The sequence below is a fragment of the Rattus rattus genome, chromosome 3 (assembly GCF_011064425.1).
Source record: "Rattus rattus isolate New Zealand chromosome 3, Rrattus_CSIRO_v1, whole genome shotgun sequence".
NCBI classification, from domain to species: Eukaryota; Metazoa; Chordata; class Mammalia; order Rodentia; family Muridae; genus Rattus; species Rattus rattus.
In genome coordinates, this window is record NC_046156.1 from 60,706,197 (window position 1) to 60,729,169 (window position 22,973).

Sequence of the window (22,973 nt, forward strand, 5' to 3'; positions counted from 1 at the left end):
CTTTGGTGAAGTTACTAGCCCCCACCCCTTCTCCCAGGGTGGCTAAGAGACCTGGGACAATGGAGGTGAGAAGAAAATGAATGAGGCACACCTGGTGAAATGAAATTAAACCCTGTATTTAAAACAACAAAATCCGTGTGGTGAAGACATAGGAAGTCACATCTGCTTAAGGATCAGGGGACACTTCAAGAATCTTTCATCATTAACGATCAGGCATGTGGAGGCTGGAGGAAGGCTTACCAAATGCCCTCAAACCTTCAGAACACAGAACCTATTTGCCTTTTCTTCTACAAACACTACTGCTCAGCTGGTCCCTGGAAAGAAGGTAGCTGTAACCTCTAGATTCGCTCCCTGAGTAGTTTCGACTGTAAGCGGCACTCTCCCGTTCCCTCTCTACCCCCCAGCCCACACCTTCAGCAGCAGTGACAAAACAGACTTCTGAACACATTTATTTGACATGTCAAGTAGTAAGAGGACAGACTTAGGCTTGCTCCCCACTTCTACCTGTGGGAGGGGGGCGTGTTCATAAGCTCAGACACACAGAAGAGCAACTTTGAGCCCATGACATACCCCCTGGGGTAAACAAGACAATCTGTAGTGGTGTGTGTGCGTGTGTGTGTGTGTGTGTGTGTGTGTGTGTGTGTGTGTGTGTGTTGAGGGCGGGGCACAGGGGAGGAATAAAAAATAAAAAGCAGGAAATTGAGAAGTGGAGGACATGAAAGGCAGCAACAGAACTGAGATTGGGAACCCCGAGAACAGTGAAGAAGACATCCTGGAAAGCGGATGGAAGCAGGGTGTGAGCGAGGAGCCAGGCATGGAGAAGCAAGGCCTGCAGACTGGGGTGAGATAGTCATGAAGAGAAAGCAAGGTATGGTAGGCCACGTTGCAGGGCATACATGGAAAGCGGGGGACTGCTTCTTCAGGAGGGCAACGATACAGGAGACCAGCCATGAGTGGAGGCTCCCCGCTGCTTCTGAACAATTGTGAGCCTGGGACCCCAGCACAAGTGGTCCTCTGTTTGTTGGTGTGCTGTGCCTATGGGTTCCCAAGTGATCCCATGTACTTGTGAAATGACCAGGGCATGAATGCGTGGGTCTATACGCCCAGTAAACACAGTATTTATCCTTCCTCGCTAGTAAGTGTACTGTGCTTGTGGACACATGCTTACCCATGTGTGCGTGCACAGTGCTAGGAGCACATGCAAGAGATCCCGTGTCCGAGGTATCAGCTGGTTCTCCCTCTATCAGGGTCCTTACCCTCCCCCTCCTTGGAGACCCTCATTTCTTTCAGCGCCCTGGTTCCCCAGGCCCGCCTAGACTCTGGAACCCCCCTAGCAGACGAATCTGCTCAGTCTGCATGGAGTGGCGTCTCACCAATTTGCGCTTGGTCCTGGGAGACCCTGGTGCCCCAGAGTGTGGAGGGGCAGGCAGTGAGGGTGCCCGACCTCCGGGTTGGGGACGAATATCGGGGATAGGAGGGTGGGGACTGACGTTGAGAGGAGGCAAGAAACCCGGTCGTGTTTGCGAGATGTGGTCCAGGAGCAAGGTCCCGGAGCCCCTCCGCTCTAGCAGCCCTGGACTCCGCCTCCGTCCGCTCAGCGGGGATACAGCCCCCGGCAGACTTTCCTGGGACTGGCGTGGGGAGGAAACTGAGCCCGCTGGAGGGAGGGTCAGCGGAGAGGCGCTGTATCGCCGGCGCTCCAGGGATAAGCGGCTGGACTCGGGGGAGTCAGGGCAAAAATGTCCAGGGGTGTCGAACTCCACAGACTCCATGCGGCTCAGTTTTTGCCTTAACCCTGAAGGAAGACCAGACTCCTGAGCCTCGGGCGCAGTGTTTCGGCGCGAGAGAGGACCCCCACCCGTCACTTTCTCCGCCCATGGGGGCGGGTCCTCCGGGCCTTCAGTGCTGTGACGCCGAGAAAGACGCGGTCTACCGGTCAGGGTCAAGCCATTGAATTCAGCGGACAGACGCTCCAAGCCCGGCCTCCCTTCCGCAGGAGGGACCGGTTGAGGAGGAGCCACAAGGCCCCAGGGCTCGGAGTTGAGCCTTTTAAGTGGTTTTGGAGGATGTCGAGGTGGCTTGGGGAGAGGCTCGGAAGGGGAAGGGTCATCAGGGGGCTTAGGAAGAGGAAATTCAAAGACGTCTCTTTTCTCCTCTTCTTCCTGGGCTCGAGGGGATAACAACCCGCGTCCTCCTCCTGCAGTCTGTAGTTGGACTTCTGAAGGCGACGTGCAGACCCCTGGACTAGGAGGAGCGGGTGCAGGGTCCTCTACCCCCGGGGACGGTGGGGAATTAAGATACTGCCTGGTCTTCTTGGTGCCCGAGGGCGAGGTATCTGTGGTTATGATGATGACCTCCGTGCCCTTGGCCTTGCAGGCGTCCAGCAGTGTGGCAAGGGTCTCGCGGTCCCCGCGGTCCAGGGCGTGGACAAGCGCCGAGGCGCCAGCGTGATCTCGGACTGAGGGGTCTGCGCCGTGGGCAAGGAGCAGAGAGGCCACTGCGGCTCCCCCACCCCCGGCGCAAGCATGCATGAGCGCGGTGCGTCCTAAACGGTCTGCGATGTTGGGATCCGCGCCTTGCTCCAAGAGATAGCGTACCATTCGCGCCTTGTTCTGAGGGTCGTCGTAACGGGCCCTACAGGCCGCCATTAGCGCAGTCTCCCCCTGGGCATCACCCTCATTCACGTAGGCTCCTCCCTCCAGAAGCAAACGGGCCAAGCGTAGCTTACCCTGTCCCACAGCCCGAAGAAGAGCGTGGCCCTCGGTGTGCAGCATAGCTGCGGCTTGGGCAAAAGCACCGATGGAGCCGGGACTAGGACCTGCCGAAGATATCTAGGAGTATGGATGGGTGGTGGTTGGGAGAGGCCTGAGGTCTTGGTAGTGAAGCCTATCCCTGTGAAAGAGAGACAGAGAGCTCATTCATAGGCTCAGCAGGGAAACTGAGGCATCGATGGAAAGCACCTGATGTATGCGGGGGGTGGGGTGGGAGGGAGGGGGCTACAAGGCACAGTCTTTCCTTTTGACTCCTGACTTGCAGTCGTCCCATCCCCCTCCCAGATCATGCCAGAGGAGGTGGGAAGAGTGCACCACCCGCACTGAAGGATGAGAGCTCGTGCAAATACGTACATGCACGCGCAGATATTCCCACCCCCCATTTGCACCCTACGGCTTATCAGACCTTTCCAACATCCCCCTTTTCTTATCCACACTTGGAATCCCCCTCTCTAGGATACTGAACGCCACCCACCCACACACATGCACCCGTACTGTCATACACATATTTCTATTCCTAACCTCTTTTAGATTGCCACATCCCCCAAAATTGAATGTGGCGGTGGGGAGCAGCTTGCAATTGGGACCTAAAGGGGTGGAGGAAGAATTAGGGTTTCTTTTGCCTTTGCTATGTTCCCCCATTGCTCCTTGTTCTTCCCCCTCCCAGGCTGTACCCCCAAATAGATACCTGAATGTCCGCATAATCTCTGCCTGGCCAGGATTGAGGCCGGGGCCATGGGGGCCTCTGGGGTGGAGGAGCCGGGTACCTGGGGGCCCACATGGCGTGGGGGGGGCACCTGGATTCCCTTGGTGTCAGTATCTGCGCCCCAGCGCTGGATCCTGGTCCCTCCTCCCGGTGCGCCCCGGGCACAGCGCCGGCTCCGGAGGAGAGAAGGGGGGTTGGGGGCGGAGCTCTTCTGTACTATTTATAGCCCAGTCTCTGCGGGTGGGGGCGTCCGGCACCATGCCGTTCCCCACCCCCATGCGCACACATATAAACCTATAAATCCTTAAGAAAAAAAACAGCACCTAGCGCCTCCAATCTTGACTTCCCTTTCTTAACCCACCTCCCCAGCCCAAACAAACCTAAGCGCTCCTTAGGGGACTCTCCCGCGACCCATTCAGGAACCATCCAGATTCTCCGTTGATCTTCAACATCTCCATGAGCTCCGGTATGCCAGACCTGACTGCCACACACGGCATATGGCACACTGTGCAGAGGGGTGTAGGGAGGCGGTTGGGATCTGCAGCGGCGTCCACACAGAGCAGAGAAGCAGGAGATGTGGCTCCCTTCCCATAGTTTAAATATCAGGGAAAGTATAGACTGGAATTAGCAGAATATCCCCGCTGCACCCCCTCAAACATCACACACCATAGAGACACTTGGATCTCATTTCCCTTGGGTCCCTTAGGAATGTAAGGAAGGAGGTTTTCCCAGGGAATTTTTAGGGCAGGGGGCATTCTCAAACTCCCTCTTTACAGTATTTTAAGGGATGTATATAGGAGGTAGAAAAAAGACAGAGTGACGACCGAACCCTGTTGCATGGGTTCTTTCATTACATCTCTTTACCCCTTGGACTCATTCTTCCTTCTCCCTTGAAGGTCCCTGCCTGAATCACTCCTTGTCTCTTCCTATCTGTTGCTCACTGCCTCTGCCTCTCCGTGCCACCTGCCCTGTCTCCATGGTTACCAAGGCTTCCATCTGCATAGTTTAGGGATGAGTTTGTGTCCAGCTGGAAGGTACCAAGGGAAGTGGGGGCATCGGATGGGTACTAAGGGTACTAAGCTCACGAAGGTTCCTAGAGGACTCAAATGGTGGACGCCTCATGTAGATGCCAAAAAAGACGTTACTGGTAAAGGGGGAGAAAGTTGTAGGGAAAACACCCACTTTTACTAGCTATTGAAGTGTGCTGAGTGCTTTGCATACGTACATCATCTCCGACCCTCAGAACTCTATGAGGTGGGAACTATTGTCTTCTTGCAACAAATCAGGTTAAGCAAGTTCCCCAAAGTTTCATTGCTATGTTTTTGTACTATTCCAAAAACCGAGTATGTATCATCCACACGCACCTTCCCAGTCTAGAGGTCATTTTCTCCGACCTCTGGCATATTCATGTTGACTAACTCCTAGTTTTATCTCCATCCTGAAGTATTTCCCTTTACTTCTACTCCGTGAAAGGAAGACTCTTTCTATTCCACACCATTCCCTTGAAGGGGCTTGAAGGGCAGTGCAAAGTGCAGAAAGAAAAAAACAAAAAACAAAAAAACCCACTGGGTTCCAGCCTTCTCTCCCCAGTGACTTCTCTGATCCCAAGAGCCTTTCCCTCCCCCACTTCTCAGACATAGCAACAATTCACAGGACCGGGCATTTGGGGCCTGACCACGGTAGCAGAGTCAAGAGTATCAAGAGTTCAAGGCCAGTCTAGACTGAGTAGCCAGACCCTGTCTTTAGGAAAAAAAAAAAAAAAACTTTAAAAGATTAAGTATTTGGGGGCTGGAGAGATGGCTCAGCAGTTAAGAGCACTGACTTAGCTCAGTGGTAGAGCGCTGCCTAGGGAAGGCTAAGGCCCTGGGTTCGGTCCCCAGCTCGAAAAAAGAACCAAAAAAAAAAAAAAAAAAAAAAAAAAAAGAGCACTGACTGCTCTTCCAGAGGTCCTGAGTTCAATTCCCAGCAACCACATGGTGGCTCACAACCATCTGTAATGGGATCTGATGCCCTCTTCTGGTGTGTCTGAAGACAGCTACAGTGTGCTCACATATATAAAATAAATCTTTAAAAAAAAGATTAAGTATTTATTGGTAGTGCTGAAAGAGAGGGTCGGAAAGTCACCAAAAGATTGACTCTGGGGAGTTGGGGGGAGGGGAGGAAGGGAGGGGTCCTAAGCCAGAAGAGGGCGCTGGAGTCAGGCGGTTGGGAGCGTCCTGGAGGGTTCTGGGAACTAACTCCAGTCTCCTGCTGGCCGAGCCGTTAACAGTTAAGCAGTCTGGTCTCTCTAACCCAAGGCTACATTTCCCAGCAGCAATTCTCCTCTTCTGGACCTGCTCTGAGGAGCAGGTCATCTTAGCCGACTCCTGCCATCCAGAGTCGGTTCCGTCTGGGCAGAAGAGGTGAATACTGCAGCCCCAGGTCTCTGCGCGCCCTACTTGCCAAGCCTCAGTTCCGGTTAGGCTTGCTCCCACCGCCACCCCTCCTTGCCCGCCTCCGCTCTTGTCGATTGGCTAGGAAAACCCACCAATGGAGAGGTCGGGGAGGCGGGCCTAGAACGCGGGCTGGAAGAAGAAAAGCAAATTTCAAGTTGGCGGCTGCGTGGGCCCGAGTGGGGGAGGGACGGCAGGTAAGGCTTGGACCTGGTGGCTCTGACCCGGTTTGGTTCGGTACTTCCAGATTTAGTCCCTCGGCGCCAGACAGCAACGTAGTTAACGCTTTCTGTCAGCCTATTGGACTAGCCCCCTTCTGAATCCCTCCCCTTTCTTCCCGGGCTCTCACTGCTGTCTTGACTGTACACCGGAGACACAGCTTGCTGTCGTGCCTGGGGACAGATATTAAAGCAGGAGAGGAATGCTCATTCTTGTAGCTCAGACTCTTCTATGGTATCAGCTTCTTCCACATCTGTTAACATTAACCCCCTGTCAAGAGCCTGGCAGATTCTTATTACCTATCAAGTCAACTGAACCGCTCGCTACCCTCTACCCACTGCTTTTCTAGACCGCCTTGAAGAGTTTACTGATCCTCAGCCTGACAATGTCTGATTATCATTATTGAAATCTATTTAACTTTTAAAATCACATTTATTATCGGGGTGGTGGTGGTGGTGGCGGCGGCGTGCGCGCCATGGCTTGCGCAAGGAGGTCAGAGGACAACTTGAGCTAATCAATCTGTTTTCCTGGCCACCTGGCAAAGAGAGTATTTAGCATCTCATGAGGCTCACTGTCTCCCTCCATCCCTCCCATCCTTTTTACCGGCAGACTCTTGCTGTGTAGCCCATACTGGCCTCCAATTTGCATTCCTTCTGCTACAGTCTCCCTAGTGCTAGGATTACACGTTCTCTTTTGATGTTTCTATTCCATGAACCGAAGGTTTGATGGGACAGGTTGTGGTACTTAATACATTGTGTTCAATAGGCGTTAATCAAATGGAATTGATTTGTGGGAACCAGTGCTCTTGTCAAGAAGGACAGTTTTAAACTCCTAATATAATTAGGGAACAATAAAAGACAACATAGTATATAATTAAAGGCCTTTAAATTGGTGGTTTATTGCATTAATGTTTTATAGTTATTCTCAGACCAGAGAAGGAAATCAGCTATAAGAACCGTAAGGGAGTCTTTATGACTCACAGGGTCTCTAGACTCTTGTTCAAACAGGAATTTGCTGAGCACCTACTACATCCCAGACACAGCGTTAGACAATGGGGATCATAGTGAACCCTCTGATAACATCTATCCAATAAATTGTTGTTTAGTATGTGGGAAAATATTTTTGAGACAGGTTTTTTTCTATGCAGGACAAGCAGGCTGGCCTCCAACTTATGATCCTCCTGCCTCAGCCTTCCTGGGATAACAGGCTTGTACCACTGCACCCCAAATAAACTTTTTCTTTTAAATTGAGAAGCATGAATCTTGTCTTACAAATGCTAAGCATTAATTCTACCCCTGAACTACACCCCTACTCCAGAGCTAGCATCTTTAGTAAGAGAATTCACCAGCTCTTTTCAGGCCCCGCCACTATTTTATTTTTTCTTTGTATTTATTCAACTTAAACTTATTTATTGGGAGTCCTCAAAAGCGACATGGCGGTTCTCTTAAAGCTGGGCGTTCTCTGCAGTGGCCAAGGAGCTCGAGCTCTGTAAGACTAAGTAATAAACTGTCTTCCCACCGTGGGAGTTGCTAATGAGAAAGTGTACACTGAAAAAGCAAAATTTTTAAATAAAATATTATATAATGAGAATAAACCGTATTTATTGTTAGTGGGCCTGGGTGGAGTGTGTGCCCTCGTGCATAGGTCAGAGGAAGGAAGTGCGTTCTACAGGCTGGCCCCAAACTCACTATGGAGCCAAACATGAATTAAAACTTCTGAACGGGGGTTGGGAATTTAGCTTAGTGGTAGAGCGCTTGCTAGGCAAGGCCCTGGGTTCGGTTCCCAGCTCCGAAAAAAAGAAAAAACAAACAAACAAAAAAAAAAACAACAAAAAAAAACTTCTGAACGACAGGCCCAAGGCTAAGCAAGTTTGTTGTTGTTGTTGTTGTTTGTGGGGTTTTGTTTATTTTCTTTAACTGGGGATTGAATTGAGGACCTCGTGAATTACCAAGTAAGGGCTCTACTACTGAGCTATAGCACCAGGCCTCTGAATTCTTGTTTTACGTGTTTGGTCTGCGTGTATGTCTTTGCACCACTGTGTGCATGAAACCTTCAGAAGGCAGAAAAGGGTGTTAGATTCCTTGGGACCCGGGTTACAGACAGCTGTGAGTCACTGTGGGTGCTGGGGAGTCGAATCCCAAGTCCTCTGGAAGAGCAGCCAGTGCCTTAAACACTGAACCATCTCTCCAGCCCTCCCCTGCATTCTTGCAAACAAAACATCCTTTTTACTTGTTAACATACGATATACATTTATTCCATACAACACATAGTAATAATATAAGTGTGTATTATTTCATAGTCCTACCATAGCATTGGTTGTAATTAGTATTCTTCAATTTTAAACTTTATTGTTATTTTGTGTACCTGTACACACACGTGCCACCCCATGCAGTGTCGCTGTCAGAGGACAACTTTGTAAGGCTGTGTCTCCCCTTCTCCTTCATGTGGTTCTAGGGATGGGACTCAGGTTCTCCATGGCACTGGCTGTATCTGCTGAGCCATCTTGCCTGCCCCCTGATCTAGTATTTTGACATATGTACTCTCAGTTTATTCTGTATATATGCATAACTTTGTGTTTTATAAGTAATAGAGCCACATAATAAATTCAATTTTGTACCAAGAATGAAAACATAAAAAGAAAATAACAGATAAATATGACTTTATATTGTATTCTCCCTCACCCCTCACACTCAGTATTATCAACCTCCTGCCTTGAAAGTGGTTTGTTTGGGGTTTTGTTGTTATGTTTTGTTTATTGTTTTGTTTGGTTTGGGTTTTTTGTTTGTTTGTTTGTTTTCTTTCAAAACAGGATTTCTCTGTGTAGCCTTGGCTGTCCTGGAACTGGCTTTGTAGACCAGGTTAGCCTTGAACTCTAGATCCTGCCTGCTTCTGCCTCCCGAGTGCTGGGATTAAAGGCGCACACCACCACTGTACGGCTGGTCTTTGTGGTTTCATCACCTATTATTAGACCACTTAAGTCATTTCAGAATTTGTTCTTGTTTGAAACAAGGTTTCAGGGCTGGAGAGGTGGCTCAGCGGTTAAGAGCACTGACTGCTCTTCCAGAGGTCCTGAGTTCAAATCCCAGCAACCACATGGTGGCACACAACCATCTGTAATGGTGTCTGATGCCCTCTTCTGGTGTGTCTGAAGACAGCTACAGTGTACTCACATACATAAAATAAAGAAATAAATCAAAAAGAAAGAAAGAAAGAAGGAAAGAAAGAAGGAAAGAAAGAAAGTTTCACTATGTAGCCCAGGCTGACCTAGAACTCCATATGTACCTCAGACTGACCACTTTCTGCCTTAGCCTCCTTGAGGGCTAGAACTGTAGGTGTGAGTCACCATGCCTAGTTTATTTCAGAACTTTTGCTGCCATAAATAGCTCTTTATGTGATACTTTTATTGCAGAATATGTGACTTTTTAGGACAGATTTTAACAGTAAGATTTCTAGATTAAGAGTAAAAACCTGGGCTGGAGCAATGGCCCAGTGGTTAAGAGCACAGACTGCTCTTCCAGAGGTCCTGAGTTCAATTCCCAGCAACCACATGGTGGCTCACAACCATCTGTAATGGGATCTGATGCCCTCTTCTGGTGTGTCTGAGGACAGCGACAGTATACTTATATATAATAAATAAATCTTTTTTTTTTCTTTTTTTTCGGAGCTGGGGACCGAACCCAGGGCCTTGCGCTTGCTAGGCAAGCGCTCTACCACTGAGCCAAATCCCCAACCCTATAATAAATAAATCTTAAAAAAATAAATAAAAACCACTAGGAAAACCTCCAGAGATTGATTGGTCTTCCCCTGGTGGGCTACGATTTAGTTTGTTTCTATTGCTACGGTAAAACACTAGGCCCAAAAGCCAACCTAGGAGGAAAGTGTTTATTTGGTTTACACTTCCCAGTCACATCTTTTTTAAGGGAGACAGAGGCAGGAAGTGAAGCAGAGGCCATGGAGGTGTGCTGCTGACTGACTTGCTCTCTAGAGCTTTCTCCGCTTCTTTTCCAGACAGCTCCAGACTACCTGCTCAGTGGTGGCACCACTCAGTAAACTAGGCCCTCCCACGTCAATGTCAATCAAGAATGCCCCACAGGCTTGCCCACAGGTCATCTGAAGGAGTCATTTTCCCAATTAAGGTTCCTTCTTCCCAGATGACCCCTGCTTGTGACAATTGGACAGAAATCTACCTAGCAGAGCCAATGTCCGTCTGAAAGAGACCTCACCACAACCTGATTATTGTTATTTAACTTGTTGTTAGTGCCTTATTTGATACAAAAATGGTTTAATCAGGCCAGGGTGATTGCTCAATCCATAAAAAGCACGGTCAGCTCGAGCTGGAAAACCCTGGGTTCATTTCCATGGAGCCCATGTAAAAGCAGGGCAGATGTGGTGACCTGCGCTGTAATACAAGCACTCCTAGGGTGAGATGGGAGGTGGAGACTTGGTGTGGGGGAGGGAATACCACAGAAGCTCTCAGGCCAGCTGTGGCAAACAAGAAAGAGCAAACCTGGAGGTGAAGACAGAAACCCAAAGTTGTCCTCTGACCTCCTCAAACGTCAAACACACACACATGAATGAATTATACACACATATATGTAAAAGAAACTTGTATTTGCCTGAATAATTGTTGTCTGTCTGCTAACCTAGGGCTGGTCCTGGAAGCTGATAGCCTCTGTACAATCTATTTAGGCCTAGAATGTTTTCAGCCTCTGAGGCCTGCTACTGAATAATTTCATCCTTTCTTGTTCTTTCTGATCTCTGCCTGGCTAGTTCAACTCAGCTGTTCTGGTTCAAACTCCTCTCCAAGCTGACTGATTCAAACTGACTTTTCTCTCTGCCTCTGAATTGCTTTGCTTGGCCTCAAACTAACTCCAGCAATCTTTACCTGTGTCTAGCTTGTTCTTTCTTCAATCTGTCTCTGTAAAACTCTCCCAGTAAAACTGCCCCTTCTCCTTCTCTGCTCCACTCTCCCTCCCAACTCTACTGTACTGTCTCCACAAACTCTCCTGTATTCCTGTACTGCACTCTCTTCTCCTGTACTGTCTGCCTCTCCCTTAAGTAGCTTCCTTTTCCTCTCTTCTCATGAGAGTTGGGAATATCCTATTCTCTCAGTTCTTTCTCTGATTTGTCTCCTTGTCTGCCACTCAATTAGACATCACTTTCAAACATGGGTGCTTCCTTCTACAAACTAACCTTCCCTTCATAGTTTGTGATTTCCACTGGCCTTAGATTGACCCTAACTCTGGCTCTTTCAATACATTTGGGCGCTTTGTCCCCAGTTGGTGGAACTGTTTGGGAAGGATAGAGAGGTGTGGCCTTGTTGCAGGAGGTGGGCTTTGGTGTGAGTTCTTAGCTATGCTCCTGTGCAGTGCCTGTCTGCTGCCACCCCTGCCATGATGGTCATAGACTTACCCTCTGAAACTCTAAGCCCCCAATAAAGTCTCTTCTGTGAGTTTCACTGGTCATGGTGTCTCTGGGGAGGAATTTAAAAGTAACTAAGAATGTGGGTTTATTATTACTCCCATTTTACAGACAAAGAAAGAACCAAAGTTTATATAACTAGGAAATGACAGAACTGGGACTTTTTGGCTGGCTTGCTGGCTGGCTGGTTGGTTGTTAGTTTTGGTGTTTTAAGCTAGGAACCCATGTTGCCCAAGATGGCCTGGAACTCACTATGTATGTATCCTCTCCTGACCCTGAACTCCAGATCAGCCTTCCTTCACCTCTCAAGTGATCACAGGCATGTGCTTCCACTCCCAGCTCTGCCTTCCTTAAACTCCATGAATTTGTTGGTATTTTTTTTTTTTTTTTTTTTTTTTTTTTTTTTTTTTTTTTTTTTTTTTTTTTTTTTTTTTTTTTTTTTTTTTTTTTTTTTTTTTTTTTTTTTTTTTTTTTTTTTTTTTTTTTTTTTTTTTCGAGCTGGGGACCGAACCCAGGGCCTTGCGCTTCCTAGGCAAGCGCTCTACCACTGAGCTAAATCCCCAACCCCTTGTTGGTATTTTTTTGTATGTTGTGTTGAAGCACACCCTTTAGTAGCAAAGGTATGTGTACCTTTACTGTAGGGCAAAGGTGCGCATAAGTGGGCTGGAGTCTGTCCTGTGAAAGCTGGTGGGGTGTGGGCAAGCACAGTGTACTGGGGAGCACTGGGGAGGGCTGATGGTAACAGGAGCACATCAGGGTCACATCAGAGGAGACCTCAGATGCCCTCAAGGATCTCCTCTTAGTGTTTTTATGAGGGTATGTTAATTACATAGCAGTGGGTTCCATTATGACATTTCCATAAATGGACTTCAATCATCTATGTACAGTGTCTTCCTTCCTCCCTCCCTCCCTCCCTCCCTCCCTCCCTCTCTCTCTCTCTCTCTCTCTCTCTTTCTTTCTTTCTTTCTTTCTTTCTTTCTTTCTTTCTTGTTTTTTGGTTGTTGTTTTGTTTTTTGAGACACAGTTTCTCTGTGAACCCCTGGATGTTCTAGAACAAGCTCTGTAGACCAGGCTGGCCTCAAACTCACAGAGTTTTCCTGAGTGCTGGGATAAAAGGCATGCTCCACCACTGGCTGGTTGTACAGTATTTGTCAAACTCACACACACACACACACACACACACACACACACACATACACACACACACACAGTGGGGAGTGTCATCCACACACCATGGGTGAGGCTGTTTCCCTCTCTTATTTCTGCTTATTTCTCCCTCTTCCATTTCTGCTAACTTTCTCTCCAATTAGACCTCTTTGTGCTTTTGTGTCTTTTTGGTGTGTGTGATTCCATAATTTTTAAAAAGATTTACTTATTTTATGTATATAACCGTACTGTCCTTGACACACCAGAAGAGAGCATCAGATCCCATTACAGATGGTTGTGAGCCACCATGTGGTTGCTGGGATTTGAACTCAGGACCTCTGGAAGAGCAGTCAGTGCTCTTAACCTCTGAGCCATCTCTCCAGCCCTTTCCCTTCCATTTTTATAATGGAAGTTAGACCCCTAACTCCTCAAACACCTCTTCTTCCTGCTACAGTTTATAAATCTTATATATGATTTTGTACATGAGATAAAAATATATTTACATTTAGTTCAATTTTTAAACTCTTACTTTATGTGATATGTTTATGTGAAGGAGAGATAGAATCCTCAGAGTTCTCTGACCTCATCTGTCCCCTCCCCCACCTTATTAAGGCAAGGGTCTCTAACCACTGAGAAGTGAATGTCAGGCTAGTTAGCCTCTAAGCCCACAGTGATTCTCCTTTCTGTTTCCCATCGGTTCCATGGATCAAGCACAGGTTGTCAGCTTGTATGCCCCAGGGCCTTTGACCTGCTGAGACATGTCCTTGGATCCCTAACTAAAATTGTAAATCAATAATTTTATTTGTTGACTGGTCATGTTGGCACATACCTATAATCTTAGAACTTGGGAAGTAGAGGAAGGAGGATCACAAGTTTAGAATTTTCTGCATAGCTCAGGTGTCTTAGTCAGGGTTTCTATTCCTGCACAAACATCATGACCAAGAAGCAAGCTGGGGAGGAAAAGGTTTATTCAGCTTACACTTCCACATTACTGTTCATCACCAAAGGAAGTCAGGACTGGAACTCAAGCAGGTCAGGAAGCAGGAGCTGATGCAGAGGCCATGGAGAGATGTTACTTACTGGCTTGCTTCCCCTGGCTTGCTCAGCCTGCTTTCTTATAGAACCCAAGAACACCAGCCCAGGGAGGGCACCACCCACAATGGGCCCTCACCACCTTGATCACTAATTGAGAAAATGCCTCACAGCTGGGTCTCATGGAGGCATTTCCTCAAGGGAGGCTCCTTTCTCTGTGATAACTCCAGTTTGTGTCTAGTCGACACACAAAACCAGCCAGTATAATAGGCTAGCCCTAGACTCCTTGGCTTAGCGATTCTCTTTCCTTGGCCCCGCAAGTGCTGGGATTACAGGCTCCAATCACAATGCCTACCTAATTATTTTCTCTTATTATAAAAGAAGTGTTCAGGGTTGGGGATTTAGCTCAGTGGTAGAGTGCTTGCCTAGCAAGTGCAAGGCCCTGGGTTTGGTTCCCAGCTCCGAAAAAAAGAAAAAGAAAAAAAAAATAAAATAAAAGTGTTCACACATTATAGGGAAAATTAATGCACAAACAGGAAGAAAAGAAACAATCATGAAGGCCCATTGCCTGAAAGAAAACCACGTTACAGGGCTGGGCATGTAATTTAGTGACCAAAATAATGAGACAAAAATTTTAAAGAATAGATTTACAGAAAAACTGAGCAGAAAATCCCCAGGGTTCCCTTTAATAATGTTGTATATTACTACAATGTATCTGTTACATATGAACCACTAGTGATATGTTATTATTCTTCAAGGTTCATATTCCAATCAGATTTCTTCACTTTTTATATAATGGTCTTTTCATGTGTCATGATCCCATCCAAGATACCACAGTACATTTTGTCTCATGTCCTTGGGCTCCTCTGGGCTCTGACAGTTTCTCGGCTTCTTATTTTTAATAATCTTGACAGTTTTGAGGAGAACTGGTCAGGCGTGCTGCAGGATATCCTCTGTCGGAAGCTGCTGTTCTTCAGGGACTAATCTGGTCTTGGGAGGAGGTTTGGGCATGAGGGTCACAGAGCTACAAGTGTCATTTCGGATCCAGCCCTGGCATGGAGGTCTGGCACTTGGAGCTGAGATAGGAGGAACAAGGATTCAAGGACAGCCTAGGCAACACGGTAAAACCTTGTCAAGGAAGGATGAACGGACAGGAGAGAGACAGGGAAGGAGGCACATGCCCTGCAGTCCCAGCACCTCCAGATTAAAAGGGCACCATTGTCTGCTACAGAGGTAATTTCAGGTCAACCCGGGCTCCTGGAGACCCCAAATCAACAAAACGAGAGAGGAAACAAATGTGTCACTGCATGTTAAGAATACATATTGTCTAGAGTGAGTTTCAGGACAGCCAGGGCTACACAGAGAAAGCCTGTCTCAAAACAAACAAATAAAACCCACCTGTATTGTCCTTGTGAGTCGCCAGTGATGTTGATCTTGGTCACTGACTGGAATGGTGTCCATTAGAAGGGACCCCATACACTCCAACTTGCCAAAACACATGGGACAAAATTTCCCATTCTGAAGAATCAGGAATTATCTCCTTTCCTGTTAACTTTGTTTATTTATTTATTTATTTATTTTTGGTTCTTTTTTTTCCGGAGCTGGGGACCGAACCCAGGGCCTTGCGCTTCCTAGGCAAATGCTCTACCACTGAGCTAAATCCCCAACCCCCTTTGTTTATTTTTTAGCTTGGGCTATCTACATGGTTTGTTTAGAATTCTGCATGATGCATTTGCCTTTTCCCAGTCACTTATAACACGATGGACTCATGGGCGTTTACTTTGTACTGAAAGAGCGAACCCCTAAACAGGGAGCCGAGTCTCTCGCTCCGATCGCGGGGTGGGGTGCCCCCAGGAATCACGAGTAGCCAGTCTTGATGTAACAGCAAGAGGTAGCTTTTATTAACGAGATCCCTATTAGCGGGATCCCGGGTCGATACGTATCTCACACAGGAGGCAGAGGAATTGACCCCGAGCCTCCAAACTCGGGGGTTTATATAGGGGAGGTTAGGGGCATTCGCGCGGTTACACATGATTGGTCAATTCAAATGGTGCACAGTTACTTTCGGCGCGAAATTACATCAGCAAGGAGTACGTGGTCTCTAGCAGCTCGGCAGGCAGGTAGGGTGGCTCATCTCACTCAGGGGGGTGAAGGAAGGGGAGGGGGTGGCTACAGATGGTCAATGTCCTTGGGGCTGATAGCTGGTTTGGCAAGTCCTATCTCTGGCTCTCCCTCAGGCACGTTCGGCCCTGCACATCCGGACTCTGACAATGAGTAACCTTTTTAAAATTCTAGTTCTACAGTACTTTGGGATTATAATCTAATATTAATTTATTTCATTGTATTGGAAGCTGAAGTGATGGTTCTGTGATTGAAAGCACTGATTGCTCTTCTAGAGGATCCAAGTTTGGTACCAGCACCCACTTCTGGCTGCTAACAACCACCTGTAGCTCCAGTCTCGGGAGAAACAGTGCCCTCTTCTGGTCTTCATGGGCACTACACTCATATTATATATTATATAATATATGAGTGCAAAACACCCATACACATAAAATAAAAATAAATAAAGATCTCAAAAAATTGAACAGATTGGTCTTGTTTTTAATTATGGGTCTATGTGATCTCTGTGTATACACATGAATCAGGTGTCCATGAAGGCCAAAGGCATTGGAGCCCCTGGAGCTAGAGTCTGTGTGAGTGCTGGGAATCAAATTCGTGTCATCTGGAAGATCAGTGCCCACCCACTCTCAGCCACTGAGACATCTCCCTAGCTGAATGGTTTTAGCACTTTTAGGTATTATTTACTTTTACTTATCTGAATGTGCACCACTTCTGTAGAAGTGTCTGGAGGCCATGAGAGGGCATTGGATCCAGAACTACAGTCACAGGCACTTGGGAATGTCCTGATGTGAGCTTCGGGAACCAAACCCAGGTCCTCTGCAAGAAAGAGCACCGGATACTTTTACCCACCAAGCCATCTCTCCAAATCGTGTTTAAAAACTATTTTTTAAAAATGTTTTCAAAGTGTGTGCATGAGAGTGCAGAGGCCCCTGGAGCTGGGGTGACAAACCGTCATGAGACACCAGACACAAGTGCTGGGGACCAGACTCTTCCTCTGCAAAAGCAATGCACATCCTAACCACTGAACATCAATCCAGCTTCGTTTATTTTGAGACATGGTCTTGCTATTCATCCCTCAGTGGTCTGGAACTGTGTGTAGACCAGGCTAGCCTCAAACAGGCAATCCACCTTCCAAGTATACAGCTGGAAAAACAGCCTTGTGGTATCATTCCTGACTTTGTTTTATTTATTTTTAATTAATTAAGTAATTATATCTTTCATTTGTTTGCCTTTTTTTTTTTTTTTTTGGTTCTTTTTTTTTTTTCCGGAGCTGGGGACTGCACCCAGGGCCTTTGCGCTTCCTAGGCAAGCGCTCTACCACCGTGCTAAATCCCCCACCCCTTTTTTTTTTTTTTTTTTTGAGACAAGTTTTTCTGGGTATCCTTGGCTGTAGATCAGGCTGGCCTCGAACTCAAAGCAATGCTCTCCTCAAAGCAATGCCTCCCTCTGCCTCCCAAGTGCTGAAACTGAAGGCAGGTGCTCGCACTGCCCCCAGCACCTTGGCTTCTTTGAGTGTCACAGAAAAGGCTTGGATGTAGCCCGAAGGCAGAGTACTTGTCTAGCATGAGAAGAGCCCTGGGTTGAACCCGGCCCCAGAGACAAAAAGTCACCTGCCACAGAACACCACAGGCGGTGCAGCCCCCTGGCTTCGCGTCTCTTCTAGTATACTTCTTATCTCTTTGTTTTTGTCTTCATTAGGTTTTTCTCACTGGATCTCTCCTATCCAGGCCCCCTCCACCATGGCCAGCCGGGGTGGGGGCCGGGGTCGTGGCCGAGGCCAGTTGACCTTCAACATGGAGGCTGTGGGCATTGGGAAGGGTGACGCTTTGCCTCCACCCACTCTACAGCCCTCTCCACTCTTCCCTGTGAGTGTCTCCCTTCCCTTCCTAAGCCTTCCATGTGCCCCTCATTGAATCCTCCTGGCCTGTCAGGAGCCATCCACACCTTGATTCTGTCTCTACAGTGACTTCCCATAGGAGGTGTTTTCCAGGCAAAGAAGTGTTTATCTTCACTCTTCATACCCTCCACTCTCCAGCTCTCAGAATGCCCTCCATCTTTCTGGCCCTCCCAATTCTTACTGAGAACACTGGGTTTTACTTGGGGGACAGGCCCTTTAAGGTTGGACTGCAGCACTAACCACTGTGTTCCTCAGCCCTTGGAGTTCCACCCGGTGCCTCTGCCCGCAGGAGAGGAAGGGGAGTATGTCCTGGCGCTGAAGCAAGAGCTGCGTGGGGCCATGAGGCAGCTCCCCTACTTCATCCGGCCAGCTGTCCCCAAGAGAGGTCAGTAGGAAGGCTGGGGCAGAGCCCGCTCAGCACACTGGGGGCCAGAGAGGCTTAAAGTTTACATCTAATGGAGAGAGCATTAAAGTTCCTTCTGTGTCTGAAATGTATCACCTTATTGGAGATTTGAGCTGAACCTTAATCTTGGGGTTAGTGGGACATTAAAGCATTAGCATCTTAGTGCAAATGTACAAATGGGGTAGTGGGGTACAAATGAATTTCCAATTCATCGATTGGAGAGACCTTGATGCTGGGCCTCTGCGTATCCTGCCTGTGCAAAGCCTTCTCCCCTTCGCTAGTGAGAGCAGGAGACTGGAGAAGGCAGGGCCGCTGGCAGGCTTGGTGAGTGGATGTTTGCCCTGTGAGAAGTACTGCCAGTTGATGCCTTTCTACTGAGTCTACTGAGTCTGCTTCTCTACTGGGAGCTGAGGGCTCAGAGGTGGAAGGCTTACTAAGCTAACCCACTAGTGAGAGGGAGAGAAGACGGAACCCTGGTCTTTATTCCAGTGTATCCTGTCCCATGGAGCACACTAGAAGAGGATTCTGGACAAAGACAAGAGTAACAAAAAGGCAGGCTGGAGGAGAGATAAGGCTTCTACCCAAGCGGGCACTGCTGGGCTCTGGGTTTAGAGTAAGGCGATCGATAGATAAAAGGGGTAGCCCCTTCCATCAATAGATAAGAGGAGTAGACCCTTGGGAACAAATATTCTAAGGATAAAACTGTGACTCATGGGCTCTGACCCCCAGATGTGGAACGTTACTCAGACAAGTATCAGATGTCTGGGCCGATTGACAACGCCATCGATTGGAACCCTGGTAGGTGACTGGTCCTTTCCAAATGCCCTTCTTTCAGATGCTTAACATCTAAAAACAAGAGTCTTAGATGTGCTCTGCAACACTTTCTACTTGAAAACCCTATTTGTAATGATAGTGTCCACCTCTCCAGAGGTGTCCAGCCTACAGTTTTTTTGTTTGTTTGTTTTTGTTTTTGGTTCTTTTTTTTCCGGAGCTGGGGACCGAACCCAGGGCCTTGCGCTTCCTGGGGTAAGCGCTCTACCACTGAGCTAAATCCCCAACCCCTCAGCCTACAGTTTTATTCTGAAAATCTTCAAACCAACCCCTTCCTTCCTGCCCTTTTTAACACTCCCCTTCCCTCAGCACCATCATTTCCGGAAGCCCCTAGCCAGACAGGGTCCTAATGATTTTCACTTCCACGCTTCCCAGATTGGCGACGACTACCCAGCGAGCTCAAGATTCGAGTGCGGAAAGTCCAGAAGGAGCGTGAGTGAATCTGCAGCAGGAGGAGGAGGTTTCGTCAGCCGGTGCCATAATGACCACACGAGGGCAGCAGACCGCCACGTTTGCTGCCGGAGACCACACAAGGGCCGCAGAGGGCCGCGTTTGCTGCAGGAGGGTGGAGTAGGCTCAGCTAGGCTGGAGGGAGAGATAGATGGCTCAGCTGACAAAGACACCTGCCACCAATCCCTAGGACCCACGTGCTGGAGTTGGAAGGACGGACTCATTCTAACGTCTGCCTGGGTGTTTTACACACACACACACACACACACACACACACACACACATCAAATTTAAAAGCCAGAAAGAAACCTAGTTATGATATGTGCTTCCTAAGGACTCACTTTTTGATCCTCCAAACAGGGACCACCATTATCCTTCCCAAGAGGCCCCCTAAGAGCACAGAGGATAAGGAGGAGACGATCCAGAAACTAGAGGTGAGAGGGAAGTGCAATAGGCAGCTGGCCTCAGGGTCCCTTAGAGCCTCACTTCTCCCTTCCTTCTGTGAGTGTGAGTTTCTCTTCCTATTCATCCTCACATGAGACTCTAGAGAAGAAGGAGGAGGAAGTGACTTCAGAGGAAGATGAAGAGAAAGAAGAGGAAGAGGAGAAGGAAGAGGGGGAGGAAGAGGAGTACGATGAAGAGGAGCATGAGGAGGTGACAGGCACTTCTGCCCCTCCCCTTCCCCTCCCCCTTCTTTCTCCCTCACAAGTTTTGGGCTCACAACTCTAACTCTCCCTCTCTCTCTCTTTCTTCCATCCATCCCTCCCTCTCTCCCTCTCTCCCTCCCTCCCTCCCTCTCTCTCTCCCTCCCTCCCTTTCTCTCTCTGTCTTTTTTTTTTTTTTTAAGATTTTGTTGTTGTTTTAGTTTTGGTTTTGGTTTTGGTTTTGAAACAGGGTCTCCACTATGTAAGCTAGGCTGGCCAGGAACTCCCCAGAAATCCCCCTGCTTCTACTTCCTGCAGTTGGGATTACATGAGTACTCTCCAGACTTAGTATTCTCCCTAACTCTGGGCTCTCAACTCTTACATAGGAGACCTTCTCAGAGAGTCGCAATGCTACCAAAAGGCTTTTCTCCAGTTCATCTATCCCCGGCCTATTCTCAAAACACATAACATGGTGGAGTAGATGACTCAGAGGGCAAAGGGGCTTGCTACCAAGCCTGATGACTTGAGTTCAATCCCCAGAACCCACAAAGTGAGAGAAAGAACTGACCCCTGCAAGTTGTCCCCTGACCTCCATGTGCACCAGGGCACACATGCACACACATATGTAAACACACACATATACAGGCAAACAATCATTTTAACTTTTATAATATGGAGCTCATGGTTAAGAGCACAGGCTGCTCTTCCGAAGGACTCAAGCCCCACTCCCAACATACACATGTCGGCTCACAGTGATTGTAACTCCTGTTCCTGGGCATTGGATGCCATTTTCTGGCCTCTGAGGGCTCCAGGCACACAAACAGTATATTTATGCATGCAGTCTAAACGCCTATACACATAGAAAGTAAAATACATTTACAACAGTGGGCGGGGCTGCCCCAGACCTGGAAAGGTGTATTTGGGAGGGAAAGATCCTGGAAACCAAGAGAAGAAAACTCTGAAATCATTCCCGGTCTTTGCTTCTTTTTACATTTCAGGAGACTGATTACATCATGTCATATTTTGACAATGGAGAGGACTTTGGAGGTGACAGCGATGACAATATGGATGAGGCCATATACTGAAAACCTGGGCCATCACTGAAAACCTGAGACTATATATCATTCTTGATTTGAGATACAGGAACTAAATATCCTATTTACTTAGGGTTTTTCCTGTTTTTGTTATTGTTTTTGAGAGAGGATCTCATGTAGCTCAGGCTGGCCTTGACCTCTTGATCCTCCCACCCCCACCTCCCAAGTCTTGAGATTCCAGGGCTGCACCACCACACCAGACTCACCAGGATTTAAGGAAAAATTGTTGAGGAAAAATTATTTAGTCAGAATCCAGGTGGCCTGTGTGATCCCTGGGGTCGTGATGCACAGCACCTGACAGTTTATGGGACACTTGGGGTAGAAATAATCAAGAGGAGTAAGGCCTGTTTTATATTTTTAAATAAAATGTTTGTACCTGTCTCTCTACCCAGAGTGATGTCTGATGGGAAAGGGCTGAAGGAAGGCTGAAGGGGATGTCCAGTCAGGTCATTCTCCCCACCCCCACCCCTTTCAGAGGCTTGAAATTACAACCTTGCAAATGTTGAACGTATTCTATCACTAAGCCATATCCCCAACTCTTTTTTTTTTTAAGATTTATTTATTTATTTATTTATTTATTTATTTATTTATTTATTTATTTATTTAATGTGTATGAGTACACTAGCTGTCTTCAGACACACCAGAAGAGGGCATCAGATCCCATTACAGATGGTTGTGAGCCACCATGTGGTTGCTAGGAATTGAACTCAGGACCTCTGGAAGAGCGGTCAGTGCTCTTAACCGGGCTGAGCCACCCTCTCCAGCCCCCAGCTCTTTTTATATTTTTATTTCAAAGTTTTCAGACAGCGGGTTTTTGCTAAGTTGCCTAAGTTGGCCTTGAACTAACCCTGTAGCCCAAACAGGCCTTAAACTGTCTCAGTCTCCCAAGCTAGGATCCCAGGCCTGTGCCACCAGTGTCAACCCTCTGCTTGTCCGATGTGATACTGGGGAGGAGGGGTGTCACCGCCTTGACCCTTGACCTTTCCTTCTCAGCCCTCCCGTGTGGGCACATTGAGGAACTCCTGTGCAGTGCTGTCTGAAGGCATTGCTGAGGAAAGCACAGGCTCTCCCACGGACTACCCCAGCCCTCGGCCCCCAGCAGCATGAGGACGTGAGCCTGCTCCTTGTTCACCAGGGCGCCAGCCCTCTCCTCTCTCACACTTGACCTTGATCGCGTCCTTATTTACAAAGAGTGATTGCAGCTATTTTTGTGCAGAGAGTCAAGAAGGCCAGGGGCCGGGAGAGAGGAGTGACTCACTGCTTTCAGCTTACGCGGTTCTCTTCCAGGAGCTGGAGAGCCCACATTGAAAGGCATATTTAGGGAACTCCCTAAATATACTGTTCTCTACCGACAGCCGGGGTGTGGTTTGCAGCTTCATTTTTTGTTCTTTCCTTTGTGGAACTGAGTTAGCCTTTCTCACTCTACTTTGGGGAGGGGGTAGGCGGTGTTATCTTCCAGGAAGTAAGGAGGGTGGGGAGGAAGGGAGTGATTTAGGGACACTCACAGCTCTAAGAGACGCTTCCTCGCCCACACAGCGCTCCCTTGGGTGAGGTCACTTCCCTGGGCTGTGATTGGCTTCTGAGGAAGTCTTCCTCGAGCTGATTGGTTGCATGCACTTGACATGCCACAGCCACGAGTAAATTGCATGTCCAGTATAGAAACAGAGTAAGGAGAACTGCAGAGACATCTGGGGTGCTACCACGGGAGGCCCCACTGAGCATTTGAAAGTCTAAAGATGGACTAGGGGAGAAGCTTCTAATAAACTTCCCTATTACATTTAGACAGGCCGACCGACTTTCTTACAG

At 48.0% G+C, this 22,973-nt stretch overlaps 2 protein-coding genes across 6 annotated transcripts; one reads left to right on the forward strand and one right to left on the reverse strand.

Moving 5' to 3' along the window:
* Nucleotides 1-98: 98 nt before the first annotated feature.
* On the reverse strand, nucleotides 99-4,048 carry Ankrd34a (ankyrin repeat domain 34A). 4 transcript variants are annotated; one of them, XM_032897682.1, is made up of 4 exons: nucleotides 3,858-4,048; nucleotides 3,460-3,780; nucleotides 3,294-3,358; nucleotides 750-2,892 (listed from the first exon to the last, which is right to left on the reverse strand). In XM_032897682.1, exon 4 carries the CDS (start codon nucleotides 2,772-2,774, stop codon nucleotides 1,287-1,289), a length of 1,488 nt encoding a protein of 495 aa, XP_032753573.1. In that variant the 5' UTR covers nucleotides 2,775-2,892; nucleotides 3,294-3,358; nucleotides 3,460-3,780; nucleotides 3,858-4,048; the 3' UTR covers nucleotides 750-1,286. The 4 variants fall into 4 exon arrangements, with proteins under 4 accessions (XP_032753572.1, XP_032753573.1, XP_032753574.1 ...); XM_032897681.1 differs by lacking the exon at nucleotides 3,294-3,358 and having other exon boundaries at nucleotides 99-2,892; XM_032897683.1 differs by lacking the exon at nucleotides 3,460-3,780.
* Nucleotides 4,049-5,984: 1,936 nt separating this feature from the next.
* On the forward strand, nucleotides 5,985-21,554 carry Polr3gl (RNA polymerase III subunit G like). 2 transcript variants are annotated; one of them, XM_032897689.1, is made up of 8 exons: nucleotides 5,985-6,106; nucleotides 17,547-17,713; nucleotides 18,001-18,130; nucleotides 18,878-18,946; nucleotides 19,355-19,411; nucleotides 19,790-19,863; nucleotides 19,970-20,083; nucleotides 21,072-21,554. In XM_032897689.1, the coding sequence occupies exons 2-8, from the start codon at nucleotides 17,588-17,590 to the stop codon at nucleotides 21,156-21,158; spliced, it is 657 nt and encodes a 218-aa protein (XP_032753580.1). In that variant the 5' UTR covers nucleotides 5,985-6,106; nucleotides 17,547-17,587; the 3' UTR covers nucleotides 21,159-21,554. The 2 variants fall into 2 exon arrangements, with proteins under 2 accessions (XP_032753580.1, XP_032753581.1); XM_032897690.1 differs by lacking the exon at nucleotides 17,547-17,713 and having other exon boundaries at nucleotides 6,011-6,106.
* The last annotated feature ends 1,419 nt before the right edge of the window (nucleotides 21,555-22,973 follow it).